This window comes from Agelaius tricolor, unplaced genomic scaffold, assembly GCF_023055355.1.
Source record: "Agelaius tricolor isolate 1412-34295 unplaced genomic scaffold, bAgeTri1.0.p SCAF_17, whole genome shotgun sequence".
Taxonomy (NCBI): domain Eukaryota; kingdom Metazoa; phylum Chordata; class Aves; order Passeriformes; family Icteridae; genus Agelaius; species Agelaius tricolor.
The window spans coordinates 13,049,348-13,075,391 of record NW_027269277.1 but is presented as its reverse complement, the minus strand read 5'-3'; the positions used below and the strand labels follow the sequence as shown (position 1 = coordinate 13,075,391).

The following is a 26,044-nucleotide window of genomic DNA, read 5'->3' as shown; positions in this document are numbered from 1 at the left end:
GGAAGTTTTGCACTGTACAAAGCAGGGTCTGGTTCTGTGTGCTGGGCAACAAAGCCATTAATTCATTTACCAGGAGTGACAGCTGGAGGATGCCTCCCCTCCTGGAACTGGGTTTGGTACATGTGACTGCAGGCACCTGAATATTTATGGGTGTATTATGGATTTCTAAAACTGGTGTTAGCTTGTGTGAACCCAATATCCAGTTCTGGATGCTATATTAAACAGAAAAGGTCTCAGCACAGCTGAGAATTTGTAAGTATGGAGGGATCAGGATTTTGTCCTCATGATTGCCTTGGTGTTCCTGAAGTGCTCAGTGGAAGACACACACCAAACAGTGTCTGTGGCATCCCAGAGGAGCAGGACCTCGAGTCTGAGCCATCCTGACAGTTGATGTTCCTGGCCCATCAGTAGGTCTGTGCAGAGGAACAGTTATATAGAAACAGGAGCACCTCCTGTGGCCCAGCATCTCCTGTGTGCCTGGCAAAACTCTGATCATCCTCTCCTTGCACACCACATTATGGCCTGTCCTTAACAATCCCCACATTCCTGCAGCTGACAGGATTCCTCCTGCCTGTCCTGGCTGGGAAGCAGAGTCACCACTCCAGTCAGTGTCATTATTTCTGCTCAGTATATGCCTGTCTTTGCACCATTTGGAAGCTCATGGCTCATCCCAAAGACAGCACTGGCTCCTGCTCATATCCTGGGCTTTGGCTGGAAGCTCAGACAGTGCTGGAAGACAAAGACATGGTGGTCAGAGAGGCTGTCACACATGCTGGGTGTATCTACCTTTGGCTTCATGACTTCCAACATCCCCATTTCCTACTGAACTCTTAATCTCTCATCACATAAAACTTATCAGGAAAGCTGTTCCATGTGCTTGCTGTTAGGTCCTGCTTCATTTTTTACATTGTGTGATTTTTTTTGCCAGTTATATTCTGTGAACTCCCCGTGTCCTACATGCACTTTACTCATACTGGGAGTCTAAGACTGGCAGGCAGGAGTAGGGATACAGATCTCTGGTTCTGTGCAGCTCCAATATAATGAGTATATAATGTTTTATAGTGGGTCCATAGGGGATTGTGCTGCATGCTCCTAAAAATGCTAAGAACACATGAGAAGGTGCTGAAGGGCACAAAACCTGCTTGGTGTCGAGCTGAAGGATTGATTGTCCTAGGCAATATAGTACATTCAATACATTCATTTTGACCATAGAATCTTCCTGAGGTGGACCCTGAAGAAAATTATCCTGATGCACCTTGGAGAAAAGCATTGACTGTGTTTGACAGAGGAGCCTTGGGGGTAAGCTCCTGTACACACAGCATGGGCATTTGGGGCCAGGCCCAGCAGGGAGCTGCATCCTTGGCCAGGGCACACACACTTTTACAGGCTATGCTTTCCCTAGGACTGTAGCAGACTTGTGAAATTGAGTCCAGTGTGGGTTCATGTGCTGTGGCTTCATTACTCTCCCCCTGAAACAGCCTCTTGAGCTGAGATACCTTCTCACTGTAATGGAGCATTGTTTTTCTTCACACACACAAGATTGGTTAGAGCAGTAAGTGCATCAATCATGATTTACTTTTTTTTTTATTGTCTTGTAAATGCTTTAAGCAAAGAATATGAGTGTTATTAGTTATAAAAGCTACAGTATGAGGAAAATATATTGAAAAGTTTGAGGTATACAGGAGTCATAGAGTACTGAGAAACTCAACAGAAAAAGAAAATACCCATATTTCTTTGTGGGTTTCCAAATGCTAACAAAGTAGGAAAGAAAAACATATGCTGTAAAATTTATAGTCAACCACAAGTGGCTTCTAAAGCAATTTCTATATTCATTTTCACAGAATATAATTTTTGTCTGTCCCCTTCTTGTTAAAATGGAAAGAAATATTAATTTGACATTGGATGATATGGAATGCATCCTATTCCCCAGCTGGCAAAGGGAACTTATTAGTCATCATTGATAAACCCACAGGTGAACGCTGTGGTTTAGGCTGTGGTCAGAAAAATGGGGTTTTTTTGTGGAATCAACTCTAGTTTCTCAATAATAAACTCAGGCATGTATGCACTGTATTTCCAATTGTCTTTCAAGCAGTTTTTGAGACAGTAACAAGATAAATTGTAGTATGACAAAGACATTATTGTAGATGCCACCACATTGTTCCTCAAAATATATGTGCTGGGCACTAGCCCCTCGTAATAAATTTGCTAAAACAATTGCACAAGTAAAAGGTTTTCAGCTTTAACATTCATAACAGGAAAAATAGCTTTCTTTGGAGGCCATCACCAAAGTCTTTTAATTTTTTTTCCTCTCACAGGGAAAAAGGTGTGGAATCCCTTTGATGAGATTTTTTTTTAAATGCTGAAACATCATAATCAATGTATATTAATGAATTTATCATGTCCATGTCAATACCAAAAATGTATCAAAATCCCTTCCTAAGGAAGCCTTTGACCCAGTATAAAGCAGGCCAGATTACTGGTCAGGGTATTTCCAGCTGCTTGTTCAAATTATGCATTCCTTCATAAAGAATATGAATAAAAACAACCCATAGGTTGATTGTCTTTGTGTTCCTTTAGGCTTTAGTGTCATTTGCTTATCGTTCCCAAGTATAAATATATATCTATATATCCATTCTTTCCTTAGCCTTTCCCCCAAAGTTGAAACAGGCTGAGATGGTTTTTAATTCAGTATGCATCTCACACAGAAAGTGTGGCTGCCCCTCATACATTACTGGCTTCCTACCAGAGAGAGTTTGATCAGTTTTGTATAAATGCAGAAACCAGAAAGATGCTGTGAAACAAGACAGGCTTTTTACAAGGGTTGCATTGATAAATAGTTAATAAAACATTAATAAATCATTAATAGGGTCTTTAATAAATGGTAAATCACTTGGCTGTATTTATTCCTATCTTTATTCAATCAAGGCAGTAGGTTGCTTAGCACCAGCTGTAACATCAAGTTTGTAATAACCACAGAACATCTATTCTTCACATATTATTTTTTTCTGAATGCAACTTTAACATGTTGTGTCTCCAAAAATTGGAGGAATTTTAAAGCAATAGATTTAGCTAAGATTTAAAAGTACTAAAAGTCAGCTAAGATTTTAAAGAGAGGGTCATTTGACAGAGAATATCACAGGTAAGGTCTCTTTAGCAGCAGTGGCCTCATGCTGAATTTATTGCTAGAGATGTGTGTAGGGATGGTCCTCCTGCTCCACTGGCTGCCCTCTAATGATGGGGAAAATATTGTGGGAAAATGTTGGTCCTGAGACTGCCTTGGTGGCCACAGAAGAGAAAAAAAGGGATTGTAGCTTTGTTTCTGCCTTTTTGTGGAGGTATCCACAAGAGAAGCAGTAAGGGTGGGGCTTGGCCAAACCAGTTCTGATCTATCAAAACTACAGAACAACAAAAGAGCTGGGAAGGGTCTTAGAAATCTCATCATCTCCTACAGATCCCTGTCCCAGTGTAGGAATCAATTCTGCCTAAGCTGTGCCTGACTGATGTGTGCTTATCTGTTCTTAGGGATGTTCTTGCACAGATGGAGTCCATGGAGCCCTCTGAGCAATCTGTTGCAGTGCTCCAGGATCCTTACCATTTAAGAGCTTTCTCTTACCTCTAACTGGAATTTTTCTGGCTGCAGTTGAAGTTCATATCCTCCATAAAGCTGGAGAACAGATTATTCTCTCCTTTAGGAACAGCTCTTTCTGTAATTAAAGGCTGTTCTCATGTCTCCCCTCAGTTCTCCCAAGGGAAGTAGCATGAGCCCTGTATCTTGGGAGACTTCAAATTAGATCAGGCTAAGCAGTTCAGAGCACACTAGGAAGGGAAGCTGCCTCAGTAGGAACACAGAGTACACAATCCTGCTTCTTTTTTTCCATAATGGTCTCAGAGAGCCAGGCTCAGTGCTTTTATCTGTACTTAAAAACATGGTACACTTTCTTTTGAACAAGAAGGAAATGATGGAAAAATGAAATACAGAGACAGGAAATAAATCTTGAAGGCAGCTATTAATTTTAGGGACTGGTTTTGTAAAGCTATTTACCATCTGCCCCATATCCCCTGTACTCAATTCTCTCTCTCTGACCTCTTCCTTAAAAACTTGCAAATTTAAATCCTTCCCCAGTCCTCTCCTTCCATTTAAATCATTATTTGGCCTTGTACCTCTGCATCGCTTGGAAGGTTTGCTTGGGGTATTTGTGTTTTGGGTGATTCATTAGATCGTGTCTGCATGTGTCCTTCTTAGTTACTTACCTGAGGGCTTTTATAGCCAAAAAAACCCCAGACTTAGCTGAAGAGACAAGCATGTCTAGCTCTAATAAATAAAACACATGGAGTCAATTAAAACAATGTTTAAATAATTTTCAGAAAGGAGGATGCTTGATGTTACTACATCAGAGGACCACAGTGACTTTTAAGCCAAGAAACAGTGCAGGTTTACTTTCTCATTTAATCTCCAGGTCTGTAAAAAAAAATGCATGCTTCTATAGCAGTCATCTACCCACTCCAACAGTTAACATGATTTTGGAATTATTTTAAGTCCAAACCATGTGAAAATAAATCCTAACTCAATTTTGTGGGATTACTTTGTTTCCATTAAATTCCTCTTTAAAGTGTTTCATATGCTTGCTTTTATTATTTTTACTTCCAGGAATTTCTAAATACTTCCAAATTTGGATTGATTAAAGTGTTTTAACTTTTCCTGGAAAAAAACGCTCATTTAATTCCCTGTCTATTTTCCCAGGTGTTTACAAACTGAGGTGGTTACAGACACATCTTAATGGATGCATATTCAACACACACCAGCAGTGTGGCTCTTTATAGTTTTAACATATTAGAAGGTGAATATATCAGATTTCACAAGCTAAACAAAATAGAGCTTAGCAAGTACTTAAGGATGAGGGACCTCCAGAAGAAATTGGAGCACAAGGAAAAATGGTGAAGTCATGTGGATGATTAAACAAATGACATCTTTTCTCCTGATGCTCCAGAGTAACCTGTCTGTGCTGAAGGAAGGGAGCAGGAGTGAGCTAAGCAGTCACATCCCTGCAGGGTGTGGGGTTGGGATTTTGACCCTTCACTGACAACAGTGCAGTGCCATTTGTGCATGTCCTTCTGTAGCTCAGCTCTGTGTGACTGCAATATGCAGCTGTGTGGTGGGCAGGGTGGGGTTGCTGCCCAGACATGTTGAAGTGAAATTTTTCAGATGAGTGAACTCAAAACTTTCTCTACCACCACTCAAGGTTCTTTGGTCAGCAGTGCTCTGGCTGTAAGTAGATGTAGGTCTGTTTCTTTAGCTAAATATCAACTTTCTTCCTCCTTCCACACACAGTTGGTTTGTATGGTTTATATGAGCTTTAAATGTTTGTGTTGCACGTGTGTGATCCTATCTGGAATTTTCTGTCCAATAATTTTCATTGCAGGGAGAATTGAAGTGAAATGCTTCCATGTAGCTAGGTTGTACCTTTGTAGAGGTTTTGGTGCTCATGAGGTCATTCTGTAAACACAGAGATTGGATAGTCTTAACATCAGTGGAGGCAGAATGTCTTACCTTGTAGTTGAATTTCCTCAAATAATAGCAGGCTCCTTTTCCCACTGTTTTATATTCACGTGTCCCCTGATAGGGACATGACTAGGTTTGCTTACACTTCAGCCTGCCAAGTAGGTAGGCAGTGGATACTATATGTGTTTTGACAGGCAATATTCTGAAATGTTTGCTGGCATCACCTCCCCATGGATCCCAGGCTCTCTGTGCATTTTCTGTGTGGGCAGAAAGAGACTGAGGTCAAGCCTATAATTGTAGTTCTAGAATATTCTTCATTTCTGTCTTCAATCAGAATGCTTGGCCCTCTTTTAATTATGTGATATATTCTCTGTTTCATCATTTTGCTATGAAGAGATTTGCCACAAAGCAACCTCCATGGCAAAAGCTTTGGCCAAGGCATGCAGGATTTGGATTATATTATCTCACAGAAAGGTTCAGGGGATGCTGAAATCGTTTTCTGCCTTCCCCTGTGCAGAGGTCAGAAAATCAGTGCCATTTAATTGTGCTCTGACCTGCCACAGCCTCACACACCAGGAGGGATGAGCCATTCAGCAATTGCTCCTTTCCACCTCATTGCCACCATTTGGGTTTGTCTAGTGAAAACTGGCCCTGGGCTCCACAGCAGGAACCCAGAAATTCTTGCAGGGGTGCAGCCTGGCCCATCTGCCCAAGGAAGTCAACGTGTCTGCCTGTCCCACTGACTGAGCACCATGGTGCAGAGTTTTCCTTTCTCTCTCCTGTATGACACATAATTTGGGAGGGACAACTGTAATTCTGAAACTTGCTGGCTCTGTTTTCAGTGAACTGTAATAAGTATCAGCTGTAGCCACCCAGGGCATGTGTTTAGCCAAAATTCACCCACCACACCGCCCTTTTTGCACCACCTATATTTTCTTAATCAATAGCATTATGTTATGTTTTAATTTGTAGTTCATTTGAGTGGTTGTCATGTTACCTACAGAAACTGGTCTCTTTATAAGGTTCATTGTGACTAGCCCTGGGTTTGACCAGTGTGTAGTAGCAGCTGGGAAGTGTAGTTTACTGCAGTCAGGCCATTGTACATAACATTTCTGAGATTGGATGCTCTTCTGCTCTTTGCCTCTCTTGTCTCAAGAAATAATTCTTTCTGAGCTTTTTAGGCAAGGAAAAAAACAACCAAGACAAAGATGCAACAGAATGCCAGAGATAACTATTACTGTCTCTCTGGATATTTATTAAATTAAAAACAAAGATAAGCAAGAAAGAAGCAGTATCTCCATAAAGCACACTCATTAGAAGGGCAGTTACAAGCTCTGCCTAAGCCAGCACTTGTGCAGTTCCTTGGTTTTAGTGATTTTGCCCCTGCTCCAATGTGCACAAACCCCAGTGTGGTCCTGTCAGGCTTGCTGGGGCAGCAGCAGGAAGGAGTGGGTGTGTGTTGCTCTTCTGCTGGTGCTTGGGAGGCATGGGCACCCAGGTTGTTTCTTTAAAGATAATTGGGACATGAGTGTACAAATGATGAATAAACACACTGATATAGAAAATGGATGGGTTTTGCTTAGATGGTCTGGTAGGCAGGTTTCACTGGATTCACCTGATTTCTCAGTCCCTCATTTTAAAGTGGAATCCATAGTGCTCTGGGGCTGTGACATTGCTAATCACAGCAAGAGCCTATGGCCAGTGCCACAAGAAGATGCTGTGGTGCTGTCCCTGCTCTCTGCTACACCAGGCATTCATGCTGCAAGCCCATTCCAGATTTTTCCAGACCTGCCTCTTGTTTCTTTTGCCACTCTGCAGTCTTGAATAGAGCTGCATCTTGCCACCATGCACTCCCCTGCAGGGTTGCACCCAGTGCTGGACAGGAGGGCCCCCTTCCTGCCTGGGCTTTGCAGGTACAGCCCTGCTCTGTGCATACAGCCTGGCAGACTGGCCATGGAGGTGGCGCCAGGAGACATGGATGGTCACAATTTTCAAGAGTAAAACCTGTCCTCACTCTCATTCTGAGTCCTGCCTGTGGAGTTGTTTAGGTGTTCATCTGTGACTCAAGGGTGTGAGGTGGTGGGGTGGATTCCTTGAGCAATTGCATCTCCAGACTCAGTGGAGCAGATGGGACCATTTTTAGCTCTCTTTCTTCTCTATGTACATGAATTTTTTTTCTGAACTTTTTCTTTTTTCCCTAGGAGATGACCCATTCTTGGCCTCCTCCTCTCACTGCTATTCACACTCCAGGCAAGGCTGAGCAGACCAAGTTTTCTATCCCAAGCAAGGTACAAGTGGTCTATTACCAGTGACCTGAATAACATTCTCTTCTGTTCTGTTGAGTGATCTTTGCTGGAGAGTTTATTTTTGTAATTGGTCCCGCTTAAAACAATTCTGATACTATTTTTAGTTGGAAATTCCCAATCAGATGGTTGCTACTAGTAGAACTGCTTATTTAAAGCTGCAGAAGACCCAGTGGAAGCAAAGTGAACTTTTTATCTCCGTTGTTATGGGAATCTTTTTACATCAAGTAAAATATATTTTGTTTGGTTTTCTTCCATTATTATTTCTGCAATGTAAAGGTTTGAAATGGACATTTTTTTCTCACTTACTGATTGATTGGATGGTGAGGTTTTGGCTGCATAGTCAAGTTATGGTGACGGAAAAGGTCCCTGCATGTAAAGAGCATGGTGGCATCTGTCTGTGTCACACCCTTAGAGGGAGGCACAGAGTCTGGGCACAGCTGCCTAGAGAGTGCCTCTAGTTCATGTAATTCACACTGAATTGTTAAATTGTATGATCTGAAGATGTCCTTAGCCCACATTGCATTATTGCCTTCTGGCTGTGATTCCAGTAGCACTGCTAGAAATCAGGCTCATTCGTACCTGGGACAGGTTCTGCCAGAGGTACCTCGTGCTGGGACTTGAAAACCTGAGCTGATGATGTTTGGGGAAGAAGAGAACTTCCCCAGGGTGGGAAATTTATGCCATTCTGTCATGGAGCTACATAAAAGTTTCTTTCCAATGGCAGAATCTTGAAAAATAGCTTATTAAACTGGTACTGCTTAACATTTTAGTTCAAGCAATCATATCCTGATTTAGAAGCTGGAATGCGATTTTGCTCTTACTGATTTCCCCTGTCTGAAATATAGCCACCATACTTAGTTGGAAAGAAATTAAATTAGCAATATCTGTGGCTTCTTAAACAAAACCCAAGCCAGTGCCCAGAATGTCTTATTTTAATGGGATGTGATTGTTACTGCCCTAGCACTGCCACTGTCACTGCAGTTTTCTGCAGGACTCAAACCAGTTTCTGAAGGGCTCATCAGAAACAGAACACTAAATTAAGAGATGATATAAATTAAAAAAAAAACAAAAAACAAAACAAATACAAAACCCCAGCTTCCAGCAGATAAAAACCTGTATTGACACAGTTCACCTTAAAGGGTTCAACTGACACTATCTCCATTGGTAGCAGTATAAGCAGAGGTTCAGAGAAGCTAAAATTTTGGGGTTGCTTTTCTGTTTCTATCAATTTGGCTTTGAACTTTTAAGATCCACATCAAAGGTAATTTCTGGGCACATTAAATGTTGATCCTCAAATTCTTGACCATATCGCTTCAATACAAAATATAAATTAGATTTTTTTTTGAGCTAGCATTGCAGGAAATAGGCAATCACATAAATATTTTCATGTTTGCTAGTCTTACTTTAAAAAATACAACAGAAATGTCTCTTCAGAACATCACTTTAAATCAATTATGGCTAGCCAAATTATGCATCTAGGACATAATATGGCTAGGTTGTGCAACCATATAAACCAGACAGGCACTGTTAGAAGTTTTCAATTTAGCTATTAAAATAAAGGTATTCTCATGAGAAACATACATTTTAAAAGTGTGATAAAAGAGGTGGAGCTTATCAAAACAACTTATCCCTTTGACATTCAAATTTAAAGTGCCATGTTTACTCTTAGGGCATTATTTACTTCACAAGGGACTGACTGACAGCACAATATAATATTAGGAACTAATAATGCCCTAAGAGGAAGTGCAGTGAGGGCTTTAATGACTTTAACATCCTACAGAACTAACACTTCCAGCAAAGTAGTGCCTGGCTGTAGGATGAGGTTGTAAATAACACCTTAATTTCAACTGATCAAACTCAGCTTGGAAGGAAAGCTGATGACAATCACTGTGGACTACAGAGCCTAGAGAAAAACTAAGCCAGAAAACACTGTGACATTAAAGAAACAGCTTAATAATTATTAACCAACAAGAATCCTGGCATTAGCATGCTCACTATTGCAAGCCAGACTCTTTGCTGGTTTTAAGTTGTTGTACTTCCATTGATTTCATTGGATTTGGACCAATTTCCATCAGGTGAAGATCTACTTCCTGTGTCTTTATCAAATCCCGTGTGTCACAGTCCAAATAAAAACAGTGACTCCCAATAAAAGGTTACTGTAGTTCCAGGCAGTGAGATCAAACAACAGAAAGGCAATGGCACTGAATTTAATGCATAGCTGCATTCATGCTGTGTTCTAAATTGTACATCCTGCATGGCTCCTGCACACATCCATGGCCAAGCCTGGGGAAGGCTGGGGCTGCTGTGGGTGTAAATCTGTGAGGTGTCTCCATAAAGGGGGGTGTAGATTTACAGCAGCTGAGGACATGCTCCTGCCTGAGCTCTGAAGGGTCCCTCTGTGGTGCTCTGTCTCCACAGTTAATGCTTTTTTTAAACTAATGTCACTGGTGCTGCCTTAACAATGCTATGATCCCTTCCCTGTGCCATCTCCTTCCCTCTTGGTATTGTGCCAGTGCCCTTAATCTAGCAAGCCAAGATATATCTTACCTTCTTCATCTTATTTAACTAATGCTGACATTTTGTGTGTTCTTCTTTGTAGGACTCCCAACATCTGACCTCAGGATACAATGTACAAAGTAGGTCTTTATCATCCTAGTCCTAACAGTCAGGGTTGGGTATTTTTTTTTGTCTGCTTAACATCATTAAAACAAAGGCTAAAAAATTAATTTCTGTGGTGCTAAAGCAGATCAGTTCCATTTTTTATTACATGTTATGCATTGTGGCATGTTGTGAAACCAAGTATAATTAGATGGGCTGACAGCTTTGGGTGCATTTTAATTCTACAGTAATCTTTTGACATTTGAAAATGTGTTTCCTTTGTTTGCAGAGTGGAGTGATCCAGCAGGGAAAGTTGCAACTAAGTCAGTGCCACAAAAGTCGTAAGTATTATTATTTCCAGCTTTAAATCTCATTTTAAATTTATCATAAAGCATGAGCTTATTTCTCCAAAGGTAACTAAAACCTAGCTCTGCTCATAATCTTGTCCTGGTGTTCAGGTGTTCTCTGTAGTCCTTAAAAATTAGCCATAAACCAGTTTTATGTTTCCAATGCTTATTACTGTTTCTTCTTTTTAAGCATTAGCTAACAGAGGTATGTGTGAAAGATGAGTTTATTAAGCAGAAATAATGCTGATTTTAGTTCTACAGCTTGCCAAAATTAAATCACTTTTATGCTTCTCTCATCAGATACTAAGCCTCTTACAATAGAAAATGCAACCCAATGAACAGATGATGCAGGAATTTTTACATTCATACAGTGAGAGAGAGTAAAACACATCATACAGAATGATTCTGCTAGCTGGTGTTGAAAAGCTGGTCTTGAGTTTCATACACTTTGAAACAGCTGAAAATCATAGATGATCTATAAATGTGACAGTTGAAAATTGTGAAAGAGCTAATTCTCCATTGTGTTAGACCATTTTTCCTTGGTGCTTCTCTGGTGTAAGGCTGCAGTAGTGTAGCAGTGAATGGAGAAGGAATTGTTTTTTCTTTTATCCCAGGTTCTCTAATTTGCAAACAGGAGCTAAATAGCAACTTTGAACAGTAGGCCTTTGTTTTATACTTATGAAAATGTATGGGTCTGATTTCAGTTCAGAGCTGCTGGGTTTTTTAGTGTTAAGTCTTCTAAAGTACTGAATGCAGAACTGCACTAGCTTAACTGACAGTTGTGTAAATACAATATGTTCATTTAAAATTACTTCAAAATTATTCTAGTGGTTGCCCTTAATCTACTAAAGACACAATTTTAAAAATCCCTATAGAGGAAGAAAAATTAATGTGGAAATATCTAGGCAAGTTTTAAAAATGAATTAAAATATACTGATTTTTAGTGCAAGTTAGTGTACACAAGAGGTCTTGTTGGAGTTCAGTGATGTGTCTGTGACTGTGTGAGAGGTACAGGACTAGTGTAGATGTGGGTGCTGAATCTGTTCATGTACTCAGCAGGCTCTGAAGGTCCAGTTCTTCGCCCATAAACTCAAGTCATGGAAGTGCTCATTCAAATACAGTTTGTTGAGTAAACCTTTACAAAACTGTGGCCGAGCAAATGATCAAATTTTAAAATTAAATAGTTTTTTTCAGATTAAATTAGAATTGGATAGGAATGCTAATGATATTTAGATTAATTTGTATGAATAGCATTTATTTCTTAAACTTAGTAACAAATTAATTTTTGCCCTTTGCTGTTTGGCTTCCAGTAATGACTTGTTTTTTTGTGAAGACTCTAGCCAACTGTACCCACAGTTCTTGGTAACAGGATGGGTGCATTCATGTTTCAGAACGTCAAAGGGATCCAAATCTAGCATCAAGCACATTCCATAATAAAAAAATAAAGGAAAAAATATTATTGCATCTTAAAATTATTTTTCTCTAAAAGCAAATGTATTTGGATTCCACTGTGAAAAATATTTTAGTGAGTGTACCATAAAATACAATATTTCAATAGTTTGTAACCAACAGTAATAGACTTGTCAATCATGGTTTATAGTTATAAGCTGAATTTCAAAAGAACAGTGCTTCAGAGCTCAGTGGTATATAGTGCATTTAATGGGACCAAAGCTCTCTATAGGAAGCCTGATATAAAACCCGAAGACACTGAGTACATTTTATGAACCAGTTGTTCTCTGTTCTGCTGCTTGATCTAAAGTTCCAGTACTATCAATCAGATTTCTGCTGCAATGAACTGCCTTCTTACGGTAGGTGATAGATTTTACACATGAGAGATCAGAGCTGCAATAAAGCTACTTTTATTTTTAGCTTCCAAATGAAGATCAGCTAACCCATTACTATCACTTTTTCTCTTTTACTGCAGAAAAATTGTTAAGGCAGCTTCTAAGAATTTCCACAGGGCTTTGGGAGGTTAGAAGGCAGTCCACTGTGAGGCTTGGAATTACGAGGCCAATGTGTTTCTTTAGATCTGTGTGTGCAGTTACCAGCACCTTCATGGGGAATTGCAGTACTTGAGCACATAATGAAATTAAAGCAGGAGTGGGACAGAAAGACGTAATGGTATCAAGGAGAGCTGGATAGTGCAGTCCAAACAAACCCTGAGAGGCAGGCAGCTCCTGCAGTCATTGTGTATTTTAATGATAGAGTGTTTATCAGATTGCAGTTGTATAAAGGAGGATTTAGTCTCTCTAACACTGGTGGGTTTTGGGGATATTGCAGTGTATGAGTGAAATGACAGTCCAGCTTATCCCCAGTAACATCTGCTGCTACGCTCTCAGCCACACACTATGGTCTTACTGACTTCAAAACTCTATCCCCCACCAATTACATATTTTGTCAATAGGGTCTGTCATCCATATTTCAGTTTGATCAAATCTGGCTGAATTTGACTCTGTTCATCTGTATGCTTTGTTAGAGTCCGTTTGACCTGGATATGTTTCTAGCTGTTACCCAACTTTTTTAAGTTCATGTGCAATTTAAGTGAAACTTAAATTATCTTTTCCATTTATATTGGTCATAGCGACGGTCCTGTAGATTCCACTGGCATTGTTAGAGATCCAAAGGAGTTGGTAATAATGTGCTTGCATTTACCATATTGCTGAGTTATACCATGACTACTTGAGGGGTGAATGCAGCACAGAGATACTTTACCTTTATGATGCTGCATCCTGCTCCAGCAGCCAAGCTGTCTGTGTGTCATTGTAGGGTTCAGCTGTAGGGACATTGGGGTCATAGAAGACCAGACTAAAGGGATGAATAATTTTTGCAAGATAACTTCTCAAGTGCATGCTTCTGGGGAAAAAGTGAGGAGGACATACTCCAAGATGGATTAATGTGTTATGTTAGCAATGTGTTGCTATTGTAGAGGGATGCAAGATGCATGGTTTCTTGGCCAAGTAGAGCTTTCTGAAATGCAAATTTCCTGCTCCTTTTTATAATGTTTGTTAATATCCACATGCTGAATAAACCCAATCCCCAGTGCAGTGAGTAAAATAGAAGCTAGAATAGTTAGGATTTTTTCTAAATTCTGCACCTATGCACATGAGAACATGGACTTATAACTAACCTCAGCTCCTAAGTTGCACGCAAAAATCTTGAAAATGAAATTTTGAAAACTGATGTGCATGCATGTGCATGTACTGTGGTGAATTTTTACAGCTGAAATCAGGCTATGTAAAACTGCAGCACTTGGTTTCCCTTTTTGTAATTTCAAATTCACTGTAAATCTCTGCTGGGCATTGTGTGGTCAGTTTTCAGCCAGTCTGCTGTGATTAGTTTATTATGAAGCAGAGTAAGCAGAAACAGATAAGGTGCAACCAATTGCACTGCAAAGGATTTTCTGTCAGCTTCCATGAATTTGAGGGGACGGACTCAGCTCATGACTTGGGTTTCTGTTATATAATTGCCATTGCAAGTATGTCATCCTCAAACATCCAGTCCTTTTGTTCTGTTTTGGTTGTTAGCATTTGGCCTTTGTCCAGTTGGAAACTACCCAGAACCTTTTTAATCAAGCACATCCTGTGTTTTGAAATCATACTGCAGAGTAGTCTTGGGTAGTTTCCATAAAAGCCTAGCTAAAAAGAAGAATGTAATCATAATGGTATTCTTCCCCTGTCATAAAATTACTTCCTATACTTACTGTATTAATACAGTATTAAAAGGCCCTTCTCATGGGCTCAGTGAACTACCGGAAACCATTAAAAACTTAGAGCAGCACATTTTTATAGATCAGACAAAACCAACTTGTTTTATCTTTATGGAGTTTTTGTTATCCATCATAGTTAATGGTACACAACCTGTGTGTGGAGTAGTGAGCAGCTAAATACAGGGAGCTTAAAACTAAAGCAAGCAGCTGAAAATCTTTTTGTGATATTTCAGCAAGGATTTTTTTAAGTGTGTTCAGCACTGCTTTCAGTTGGGCCAGGATTTCACTTCACAGTTCCAAAAAAATGCAAATAAATACCAGTACTTTCCTAATCCCAAATATTATCATAATACTTGATGGAAGCGTGTTTGCAAATGGAAATGTGCTTCTCGACATCTAAATACTTTTCATAAGTATCTAATGGCTTTTTGGAAGATCTCCTCTGTGTCAGGGACAGCCACCTGGGAACATAGAAAACAAAATTTGGCAGCATGTGCAAGCTATGAATTAAAGGTAATTCACGGTTTGAAATGAATCAGCATGAGGTCCTTATGGAGAGTAATCAGACATCAAGAGGATTTTACACCAAGTATTAGATATTGCAACAACAAGTAATGTTGTTATTCAGAACTATTCAGAACATTCAAATCAAGAAGCACTGATGAATTCTTAACCTGGAAAGAAATCAGTTAAAAAACAACAGCAAAAAAAGGGATTCATTCCATGTTCATGCATAATTTCCAAAAATGTACCAGGAACCAAAAATGTAAAATTCATCTCCAGCTGGCATAGGAAGCAGGTTTCTATTTATGTATCAACTCTCTATCAGTGTTGCAGCCACAATGCAGCCCAGGTGTAATACACAGGAGAAGCTGAAATGTTCCTATTTCTAATTACAGTTTTTAGCTGACCATAACAAAGCGTGGGAGCACCAGTTGAGCCCTCAGTGGTGACAGCCAGCTTTTTGTCACAGCCTACCTTCACGTGGCCAGCCTGAATCATTGCACTGAGTGCTGCCTGTTTGCTAGAAGTGGGAAGTTCCAAAGATATTCCCTCTGGGTAAACTGGGAAAGTCATGACTACCAGGGCCTCTCACTGCCATGTACAAATTATGATAAGTGAAACAACAGTGGCATGTAATTGGAACTCCATTAATCTTTAGAGAGCTCCAGTGCACTATATTAAAGGGACAAATAGCAGATGAAAATACAAGGGTCTCTTTTGAGAAATGTCACTCATCTTTCATATTTACTGTTTTGTTTTGTAAGCTAGAAGTTTTCTTTGAATCCTTTTGCCTTGTAAATTCCTGGGTTTGAAGCAATGATAATCAGTCCAGGCTGTTGCTTTGTTCCTCACTGCTGCAGGCTTTGCCTTTTGAGCAATATATGAAGTAATTTAGAATGAAATATACAAGTGTTTCCTATGGACAGTTGCCTATAGAAGTAAACTTGCAAAATATTTCAGCTGATGTGAAATACGTGAAAATCCAGTGTCATAATTAAAAGCCCTTCATCTTTGAAGATAAGCCCATAATTCAAAATAATTTCTAAATTAGGCTTTTAATTTGTTTTCATTATTCAGCTGGCTCAGATACAGTTTAACCTCCCTGTCAAAATAAAGTTATTTCCTAATACATTCTTTTCCATGATCTCTTTCTCCTGACATGTTTATAAATCAGTTTAAAAAATTGTGGGAATGGAACTAAATTAATTCTGTGATATTTTGCTGATCAATTTTTAATAATTTTTCTTGCCTATCAGTGGATTCTGCCTTTAAGGCTGCCTGAAACAAGCTGACCAACTGCACTCTTGCCAGCACTGCTGATTGTGACTCAAGTGAGCACTGAACCATTTGAATTTCCTCTGATACTGTATAACCCCCCATTAAAAATTCAACATTTATTTGCCCTAACTAACAAGTAGCAGTTGAAATACTTTGTTCTCAAGCAGGATGCACTCCTGTGTCAGTGCCAAGTGCACGCAGTCACTGAACTGCGACCACTGAAATGTCAGCATTAATAGAGAGAGGTAAACGACACAGAGTAACATGTTTGGATTCCTGATGTATTTCCCTGTCTGCTACATATCATTTCCCATTTTGGAAAGTGGTTAGACTGCAAATCTGCCACAGGTTTCCCAGTATTTAAAGAGCTTTTTCACAGGCAGCAGCATATGTTGTGCCTTTATGGCTTAAGGCCAGTCTCAAACTGACCTCCCAATTTACATTTCTGTGGGATGGAGTCACTTCCGAACTTCAGTGCAACTTCAAACATTCATTTTGAAAAACAAATGCACTCAGTAAATCTGAACATTTAAATCAGAGTAGAGCAGAGGAAGCCACCACACTCAGTCCCTCTCCCACCCATTTGTTTTGTGACCCACACTTGCTGATAAAAGACATACAAATGAACTTCTTGCTTGGCTTTCTGGCTCCCATAATTTGGACCTCACCATGTTCCCTTTGTCTTAACTCTGACTTGTCAGTAAATTTCTGGTCCAGAGCCAAGCCATTTTTCTCTCTGTTTTTTTTCTTCCTGATGCCCTTTGCTACAGTCCCTTTCATTCTTCCTGTCATGGCTTAGACTTTAGTAGCCTGAGATAGAGAAAATTGTCACCCAGATTCATCTGCACCATGCTGCAGAATAGTCATAATCAGAAATGGGTGGTAAGTTTGAGAGAAGAATGGATTTTGCCACGAAGCTTGGCATTCATAATACCAGAGTGGTCTTGAAACTCTCAATTTGTGTCCTAAACACCCTAGGTAAGACTAACAGCCACTTTTCCTAATATACCAACTTAATCCTTTGCATCTTTCCTCTGAATCCCTCTGACAACCCCAATAATCCACCACATTTTTCTCAGCTTCACAGTCTCTATCCAGAGGAACTTCTATTGCTACCATTATCCTTTGGGCAGAGGGCTCAGCAGGGCTCCAAAACCTATCAATTTTCTGGCCAGAAGGCTTATTTTTTATGAAGTGAAGTTCTCACAACACCCCACGGGGCAAGGCCACGCTCACTGCATTGTTCTCTGTCTTGGATAGCCCTTGGAGCCACAGATTCAGAATAGTTGTACCTTAAAAATACATCCTCCCAAACGATAAAAAAGGAAAATATTCCCCACTGCTGGGCTAATTATTGCTTTAAATTCCCAGAGGAAGAGCTGCTTCGCTCACCTGTGTCCATACATCTCAGAAAATTCGTTTTGAGACTTTGCTAATGCTGCAAATGCAGCTTTCCAAGAAAACGTAGCCCAGGAGGAGGAGGGAGATGTCTATAGCCTTACTTCAGTAGGTACAAACCAATTGTTTAATTAATATCCATCTTGTGCAAACACAGGAGGAAGTGCTTTAGCTTTAACGGAATTGTCCCTTACTGGAAAGTTTTGTTTATTCAAAATGCTTCACAAAAAGATCCTTACAGGTTTTGAAAGAAAGATGTTGATTCATCTCCCTCATATTGTCAGGGAAGATGTAAGTGCAGCTGTCAGGCTCATCTGAGCCTGCAGAAGCAGTAAATGCCTGCAGTAATGAGGGGATTGCTTTCACAGCTATTTACCTGTTAGACTCTACTAAGTATTTGCTTTTTGGGTGTCCCTGCTTACTTAAATGCACACAACCATGTTTTAAGGACATAGATATGATTTTTTTGCAGGGAGAGGAATGTGAATCAGTGCTGCCCATATTTGATTTAGCATGAATTTCAATAGTTCCAGACAAATTCGGAAGCCCATACAAATCATAGAGCTTCAAGTCTGGCTGTGTGCTAGACTGGAATTTTTTGTTAGGTCAGACCTTTATCTCAGCTTCTTTTTGTGGCTCCTTATGGGGAGATTGAAGAGGAACTGAAACTGGTGACCTGTCTTGACCTTTAGTACTGGATTAAAATTCCAACTTGCTGCCATGGCAACGGGCCTTGAAAATTAGATCCTGACAGAAGCAGGGAGAAACTTAAAACTGCAACTGCTGCACTGAACTGAAGAAAGGGTGCTTACAAATGTCAGTGACAGGCTCTTAATTGAAATAATCTGCCTTTCCCTATACCAAAAAGAAAAAAAAAAATAAAAAGGAAGAGAGAAATGAAAGGCAAAAACCAAACGAACAAGCAAAACCCCCCCAAAATTGTGACTTGATTTTTTTTAGGCAAAAATCTATTGCACTTCAGAGCTCATGCTGCTGAATCCAGCAGACTGTGACATTTGAGGTGGCAGCAAGAGAACCTGCATGGTGAGAAGGGAGCCAGACATGCACTTGCAAAGGTCTGAACCCCCCAGACCAGACTGGCAGCAGGAGCCAGACAGTGGCCAGTGTTAAATCACAGGTTAACTTTCTATTTTCTTCTCCTTTAACCTGACACAAGGGATCAAAAGAGACATCACAGTGTCTCCTCTGACTCCAAGGATCCATGCAATTATCTGTTCTGTAGATGGAAAGGGATAAACATAAGCTAGATAGTGCTATTTCAGATCAAGTGTGATAAAAGTTACTCATTTTCCAATCTAATCAATGCAACAGTCAGAGGGAGATAATAGTGCAAGTCCTTCACTGCCTAAGGAGGTTGTTTTTTTCCCCATGGAGAGCAGAATGCAGCAGTAGCCTGAAGGGAGAAGGTGCTGAGGGTCACCTAAAGGATTTCCTGCTCTTTTTCCCTTTATCTGGGAATACCCCTCATCCCAAAATCAAAGAATCTTGCAGATCAGTTTGCAGCACAATCTCCTGTAAACCTGTGGCTTTCCTCACTCTCCCCAGGGTCCTGAGGATGCTCTGAGGGCCCTGCTCACCTTCCCAAGGTCACAAAGGAGCAGAACAAGCCCCCATCACACAGGGGAATGCTGCATCTGGCAGCAGCTAGGCATATCTTCCTAGAGTCCTGGTAGGGATTGCTGGCTTCTTGAAAAAAAAAAAAACAAAACAAAAAACCCCCACAAACAAACAAACAAAAAAACCACAACAACAACAAGAAAAACAAAACAAACAAACAAACAAAAACCCAAAAACCCACCAAAACCCTTAAAAATGTAGGTTTTACATATCAGAAAAAGCATGTTTCTTAATGGACAAATGGAGTTGAATTGGATTAGCTGTTCTGTAGAGTTAGATAGCTGCTGTGGAATCAGACTAGTACCATATAGAGCTAGGTGCAAATTTAACAGCTATGGCTAAAATTGTGGAAGACATTGTTTTGCCAAAGCTTAGTGTGCAATTCCCTAAGCCATGGTTGGAGTCTAAATTAAAGCAGAAGGCATGGGAAAATACTGCCTTTGGTTTTCTTAAGACTCTACTGCCCAAGTACTGGAATTGTTACATATTTGGTGTAGTTTAGAATTATAGGATCAGAGGAAATGTTGCAGATGTTTGCAAACACAAAATTTTGCTTAATGGGGTTTGTATTGTTCCTTGCATGGTTTAGAGAAAAGTTTATCATTAATAGTGTCCATTATCAAGGCAAATAAGCAAGTGCAGGTTGCATTGAAATAATGCATTATATTGTCTTAACAAATAATGCAATATTGTTTTGACAAAACCCCCATTTCTGGAGCAGACACTTGATACACAGTAAAAAGCAAGTGAGTAGATGAGCAGTTTTCTAACAAAGGAAAATAAAAGCCACTTAACATTTCTCAGGCTCTGAGTTATGTGCTTCAGACAGTTAAAAATAGAGGCCATTATTTGAAATTTGAAGTGTCGAATTAATTCCTAGAGTAAGTTAGTTACTTCAGAGGACTTGCTGTCAGAGATGAATTTGGCCCATCCAGCTCTACACTTGCCACAGTTATCATTTCCTGCAAAACACCACTAATTCTGCCTTAATTACTGTCAGACTGGACTATGGAGCCCTGGAGTATCTGGCAATAAACTTGTGTTTTGCTGGGAGGGCAGGTAAAGAACCATTTAAATCAGTTTTTGAAATAAGCATGAAACCTCTGAAGATGTACTGTTGTAGTGCAGACTGTATATCAAAATATATAAGCATCTAGTTGCAACAATGGCTTTGTAAACACATTACTGAGCAAACTATGAAAAGTAATCCACCAAGGGGCTGTTTCCTTAACTCATAAGCATGAAGTTAAGAGACCAGTGCCATAAAGTAGATGTGTGCTGTTAAAAAATACTTCCTTTTATGTGAGATTATTTTGTGTTAAGCCAAATAGATGATTCCTTTTTTATTTTGAGATGCCTATCTTTTAATACTTGAAAATACTTGTGTTTAAGAGAAAAATCCTCTGTCCTCAGAAAATCTATGAATAATTCATTAATATGTGAGCATGGGGCAAACCATGCTTGAGGGTAGAATGAAGGTGCCCTGGTGCACCTCAGGTGGGCAGAGCGCAGCATCCTGCCACGGCTTTTTGTGGAACTGCAGAATTGTGAGGGATGAGGAGAAAAGCCTTCAGCACTGTCATTCCTTCCAGCTGCCTGCAGGCATGGCCTGAGGGTGGTCAGAGCTCCCCTCCTGGGGCAGGCAGAGCTCCTCACTCTGGAGCCCAGTGGTGCCTTGGTGAGCTCCAGCTGCTCCAGGGCAGCAGGGCATCCCCAGGAGGAGCGCAGTGTCTCACAGATGTTTTGGAGGCCACCGTTCCTAACTGATCCTGGCACATCTGTCAGTCATGTGCACATCAGTGCCCTCCCTGTCAGAGCCCTGAACCAGCTCAGAGCAGCCTGCTGTAAATAGGAAAGGCAGGAGGGAAGCTGTGCCACAGGAGCAGCTCTGAGCCCTCCCTGGCCTCCTGCCTGGCTGGGAGCCCTCCCACCACTCAGCAGCCAGGGATGATGTCAGGAGGGAGCAGGAGAGCACAGCCAGGGCATGGTCTGAGCCGTGGGTGGGTGAGCTGGTCTGCATTTAGCCATCATGTCTTTCAAAGCAAATAGCAGTGCTCCTGGTGACGAGGGGAGTGTGCTCAGAGAGAGTGCAGGTCCTTCTCAGAGGGATTTTGTTCAGGAAATTTCAAAACTTGAGTGAGAAAGGGTGTTAAGTGAATTATATACAGTCTGGATATGGAATTAATCTGCTATAGCCAAAGCCTGGTAAGAGCTCATGTATTGCCAATTGCAGGATTTTCTTGCACTTTTGTAGCTTGTGCAGCTATGCAAACACTGACCCAAAAATCCAATATCACCTTCCAAAGGACAGAACTTTCTGTGCTCTTTTGCTTTAGCCAAAGTGTTAACCACTGTTCTCCTTCTTTTTCATTGACCCTTGTTATTTAAAAAAAAAAAAACATACAAGGACTGATGTTGCTTGGATCCTTGGTAATATATGGTACACAACTCACACTGATTAATACCAATGAGAGAGCATTCATTGATTTTATTTGCTTAATCTAAGTCACTAGAAAAAGCACCTTTTTAGGAGATTAGAGAAAATTTATATAGTTGAAATCTCAGGTGTGATTGGTTGAGGTGCTGTCCTTAGAAGTAATGGGTGACTGAGACTTTTCAGAGGAAAGGCCAGTATACCTGGTTATGAAGATTTTCAGGACTCATTTATTAATATAATGACACAGTTTTCCTGCACTGTTGTGTTTCTGGAGACTGGAGGTCTTAATAATCAGCTGCTGTTCTCTAGTAAGTTTTTTTAAAGTCCAGTCTGATAGGTAAAATTACTTCATGTGTAGCCTGCAGAACATGTGCCATGCATTGTATTAAAAAAAGAATAAAGCAAACACAATGAATCTGTTAAATCATAATGTCTCCCAAATGTGAAAAATTTGCAGATTAAAGCTCATTGAATACACATTTAAATGATAAATGATAATGGCTTGGAAAGAGTCATTATGATCTATTTCATCAATAATCCACATTTTTTGCCTTGTAACTACACCAAGGATGAATATAATGAATACTGCCTGATGAAAAAAATATTTTGTTTATGAAAGGGAATCAGAGAAAAGAAATTCTCAAATTAACAATTTTAAATGGTTGTTACTGTTTGCTTGCATTGTTTATACATAACAGATTTATCCCATTATTAATATTAATAATTTACAGCCTCAGAGCTTGTACTCAGGAAAAAACCCTCATGTTTAGACTTAGTATCTGGATACTCAAACTGCAGTTCATTTCACTGGGTTTTGAACAGCATAAGTAAGCAGAATGAAGCAGGGGTGCAGAATTAAGCATTCAAGGTTTTCAACTTCCAATTATTCAGTGAGTACCAAGCCCCACAAAGTTTCTGAGCAGAGTGCAGTAGGTTTGTCACAGATTTGTCATGTTTCCCTTGCAGAAACACATTTTCTTTATTTACAGTGTGCTGGGATTTGCTGTGCCTGCCCAGGACAGCCCTCAGGGTATTGCAGCAGTTCCCAAGTGCATTGACTTCAGTCCAGATGGTGCCAATGTGTTCTGGCACTCACAGGCATGCACCTGTAGGAGACCTGGTGGGTTTGGTCAAGCAAATCTCCAAATTGTGCTAAAACAAAGTTTCCTGCTGTGGAAAAAGGGGGGGTGATGGTAGACACAAGTGTGCTGTGTTGCCAGCCCCTGGTTGTAACATCATGTGCAAGTGGTCTCATGCCTGACCAGGTTAGGACTTCAGTGGCAAGAGCCTTAAGATTGAGTTCCTGAAGGCTGTTTATAAAGCAAAACTCTGTTTGCTATGGGGGATGACAGATTGTTTCTTTGTGGTCTATTCCAACTGAAATCAGTGGTTACATCTGAAATTTTTGAAATCAAGTTGGTATTTTCATATGTAACACCCAAAAGCTGAATCCGCTACAAGTATAAACTGTGGTGGGCTGTGTGTTGCTGGATAAACTGGATGAATTAACCGTGGAGCAGGATACCAGTACCCTTAGTCATAAATGTCATCTCAGTGAATTTACCAGAGTCATTCATCTGAAGGACATTAAGGTCCTTTTCAAGAGCCATGTTTATCAAGAGTTTCTGGGCATTTTCTCTTTTCTGGTAACATACCATTGCAGATTAGCACCCTGGAGCTATGTAACAACAAAAGACTGTTGGAATGTCATCTGCAAAAAAAGAGCAAGATCGAGTTCTAGGGCCTGCATAGTCCTCTTAAAAACATCCATGATTTAGGTAGTTCTTTTTAAAAAAATTGCCTGTTTTGCTCTTTGATATTACATAGCACACAACTCCTACTCTTCCTCTTAGATATTTTCACCATTCAAATGCCTGCTATCTCAGGCAGTGGGAACCTGTATAAATGCAGCATTAATAGTGTCCTGTAGTGCCACAATGGTCTGAATTATAGAGGTGGAGGGCTTTTTAACGTTGACCACATGCTTTGTGTAAATACTCCAGTAAAACATAAGCTTGCAATGAAATTTTTTCCCTTCTTCTCCTGAAAGCCATATGCCAGGTTATCCCTGAAGCCTGTGGCTGAGCCTCTGGTAGGGGTGATGTCCCAAAGTGTCTGTGAGGATGAGAGCCATGGGAAGAGCTGTGTGTCCCTGTGCATTGGAGCTTCCCAGGGCAGGGCTGCTGTGTCCCCACAGTGGCCCTGGGAGCAGGACCAGGTGAAAACACCCTTTTGGCACACCAGGACGTGCTGGGGACATGGCCTGACAGCCTCAGAGGTGTGAAGGTGAGCTGGTCCTGCTCCTTCCTGGCCACCCGTGGGTGCTGCTCCCACAGCCCCTGTTTGGGTGATCTGCTCACTCTGTGTGTGGCCAGCTCCAGCTCAGCCAGAGCCTGCAGCCCAGCCAGGCTGGGCTAATGACTCAAAAACCTCTCATTAAATACTCCTCTTGGCAGAGTTTGGTTCATAGAGGGTCCCAGGGAGGAAAGAGGAGGGGGCGCTTCGGTCCCGAGTGTTAAAAAAACAGTTTTATTTTTAGGACTTTTCCATAATAAGATTTTCTCAAATAACTGCCTTCTTTTTTAAGTTGGAAAAGTTCAGTCCTAAGTTCAGGGGTAGCCCTTGGGCACTGGGGTGGAATATCCTTGTACATATTACAGAGTGATTATTGACAGAGTTTAACTGTATTGACCCTGCTCTCCTAATTCCTAAGAAATTTTCTAAATATGCTCTTTAAAATCCCTACAAAACACTGCAGATTTTGGGTAATTCCAGAGCAGGACCTGAGATTATTGCTTTATTACCTTCTTTCCTCCTATCCCTTTTCCCAGACTGACCAATGCTCTGACATTTCTTTTCCAATATATTCCAAGCAGAATGTGTGTGTTTGTGCTCCCTACAGGTTTCCCCAAGTGTTGATCCAGCACATCAGATCTGTTCTGTTGATTCAGGCACTTTCCATTCCTGCTGTAATCCATTTCAGCAATGGGCTTGCCTAGGCTAAAATAGTAAAATAATTTTTTTTTCAGCAATTTGATAGCTTTGCCAATGGGTTCAGTGAAAACAGATGACATATTTATTCTCGCATTGACAGCTGAGAATGCTCTGAAAGTCTGTAAACTTTCTACCTCTCTGACTTCTCTGCATCTCTCCTCCTTCCAGCACCCTCCATGATACAGTTTCTTGCTGGAAGATTGACTTGACTCATTTTCCCCCACTGTTAAGCTTGCACAATTGAGGGATAAAAATCCTGCTTGAATTAGTAAGGAAAAACTGAATATTTAATTTCTGCATGGGATTCTGGGGTTGATAACTTATAGCTACTCATCATATAAATTAAGTACAGTTTGTGCTTAAGTGGTTTTTTATTAGGCACTGCTGAGATTGTTAATAGCAGGTAGGTTCTTTAGATTTTAGATAAAGTTACTTGCTATGAAGTGGTTGAAAATCAAGTGATATGTGTATCTTTAGGTAGGAAATCATTCTAAAAATTAGGAGAGATATTTTTTCTTACTTACCACCTTCCTTGGAAATTACGATATCACATTAATACTCAATATACCTAGCAAATTACCAAGGCATTTTCTTTAATTTCAATCTTTTGCTATAATGGCATATTAGATGCTTCTTTTAAGGGTCAACTTTAATTCATACCAAGTTTTAGATTTCTCTTATATGTGAGTTAATAGCAAAATATTGTCCGTAAAACATTGCCTAAAATTTTATTTTTGGTCAGAAAATTGTCACAGAGCATTCATCTGAATATTGAGAGGAAATATTTACTTGGAGAAAACAATTAGGTACTTTGGGTGTCTTCCTGCCCCCTTTTCCATTTGTTTCAGGGGGAAAAAAAAAGAAATCTCAGGTTAATTACCAAAATTCTGCCTAATTTTGACCGAGAAGCATGTGTGGTTGGAGGCACAGAAGTGTGCAGAGGAACTCCTCTGGGTGGTGGGGCTATTTCAGGTTGAGCTTGGCAGCATAGGAGGTTTGAATGTTGCCTGTATAGGCCTCCCAAGAGTCATCCTGAGTCACAAGATGTTCAAAGATGAAAACAGGGGAAAGCAGGAAAGAAAACAGGAAAATCAGCTTAACTGTGCCCAGCCAGCCAGCATCAGCTCTGTTCCTGTTTCTGTTGCAGCTTTCTTTGTGAAATTGCCCTAGGCTAAGGTAACCAAGTTTAGGTGCCTGGTAATGGTTTTTGTGCAAAACTGAACTGTTGTTTCCTGATGCACAGACTGCCTGACAACCTTGTCCATGCTCCTCATGAGTTGGTTTGTCCAGGTGTGCAGGGGGGTGTTGTGATGCTTTAAACCAAAACAGATACTAATG

The 26,044-nt window shown here is 40.4% G+C and overlaps 1 protein-coding gene across 5 annotated transcripts in view; it reads left to right on the top strand.

Moving 5' to 3' along the window:
* Positions 1 to 26,044, top strand: part of AFF2 (ALF transcription elongation factor 2) — a 332,765-nt gene that overhangs the window by 192,627 nt on the left and 114,094 nt on the right. For all 5 annotated transcript variants that reach the window (XM_071442529.1, XM_071442527.1, XM_071442528.1 and 2 more), the window contains exons 5-7: positions 7,702 to 7,788; positions 10,406 to 10,442; positions 10,694 to 10,745. In XM_071442529.1, the coding sequence (XP_071298630.1) occupies positions 7,702 to 7,788; positions 10,406 to 10,442; positions 10,694 to 10,745 (176 nt within the window). The remainder of the gene's footprint in view (positions 1 to 7,701; positions 7,789 to 10,405; positions 10,443 to 10,693; positions 10,746 to 26,044) is intronic.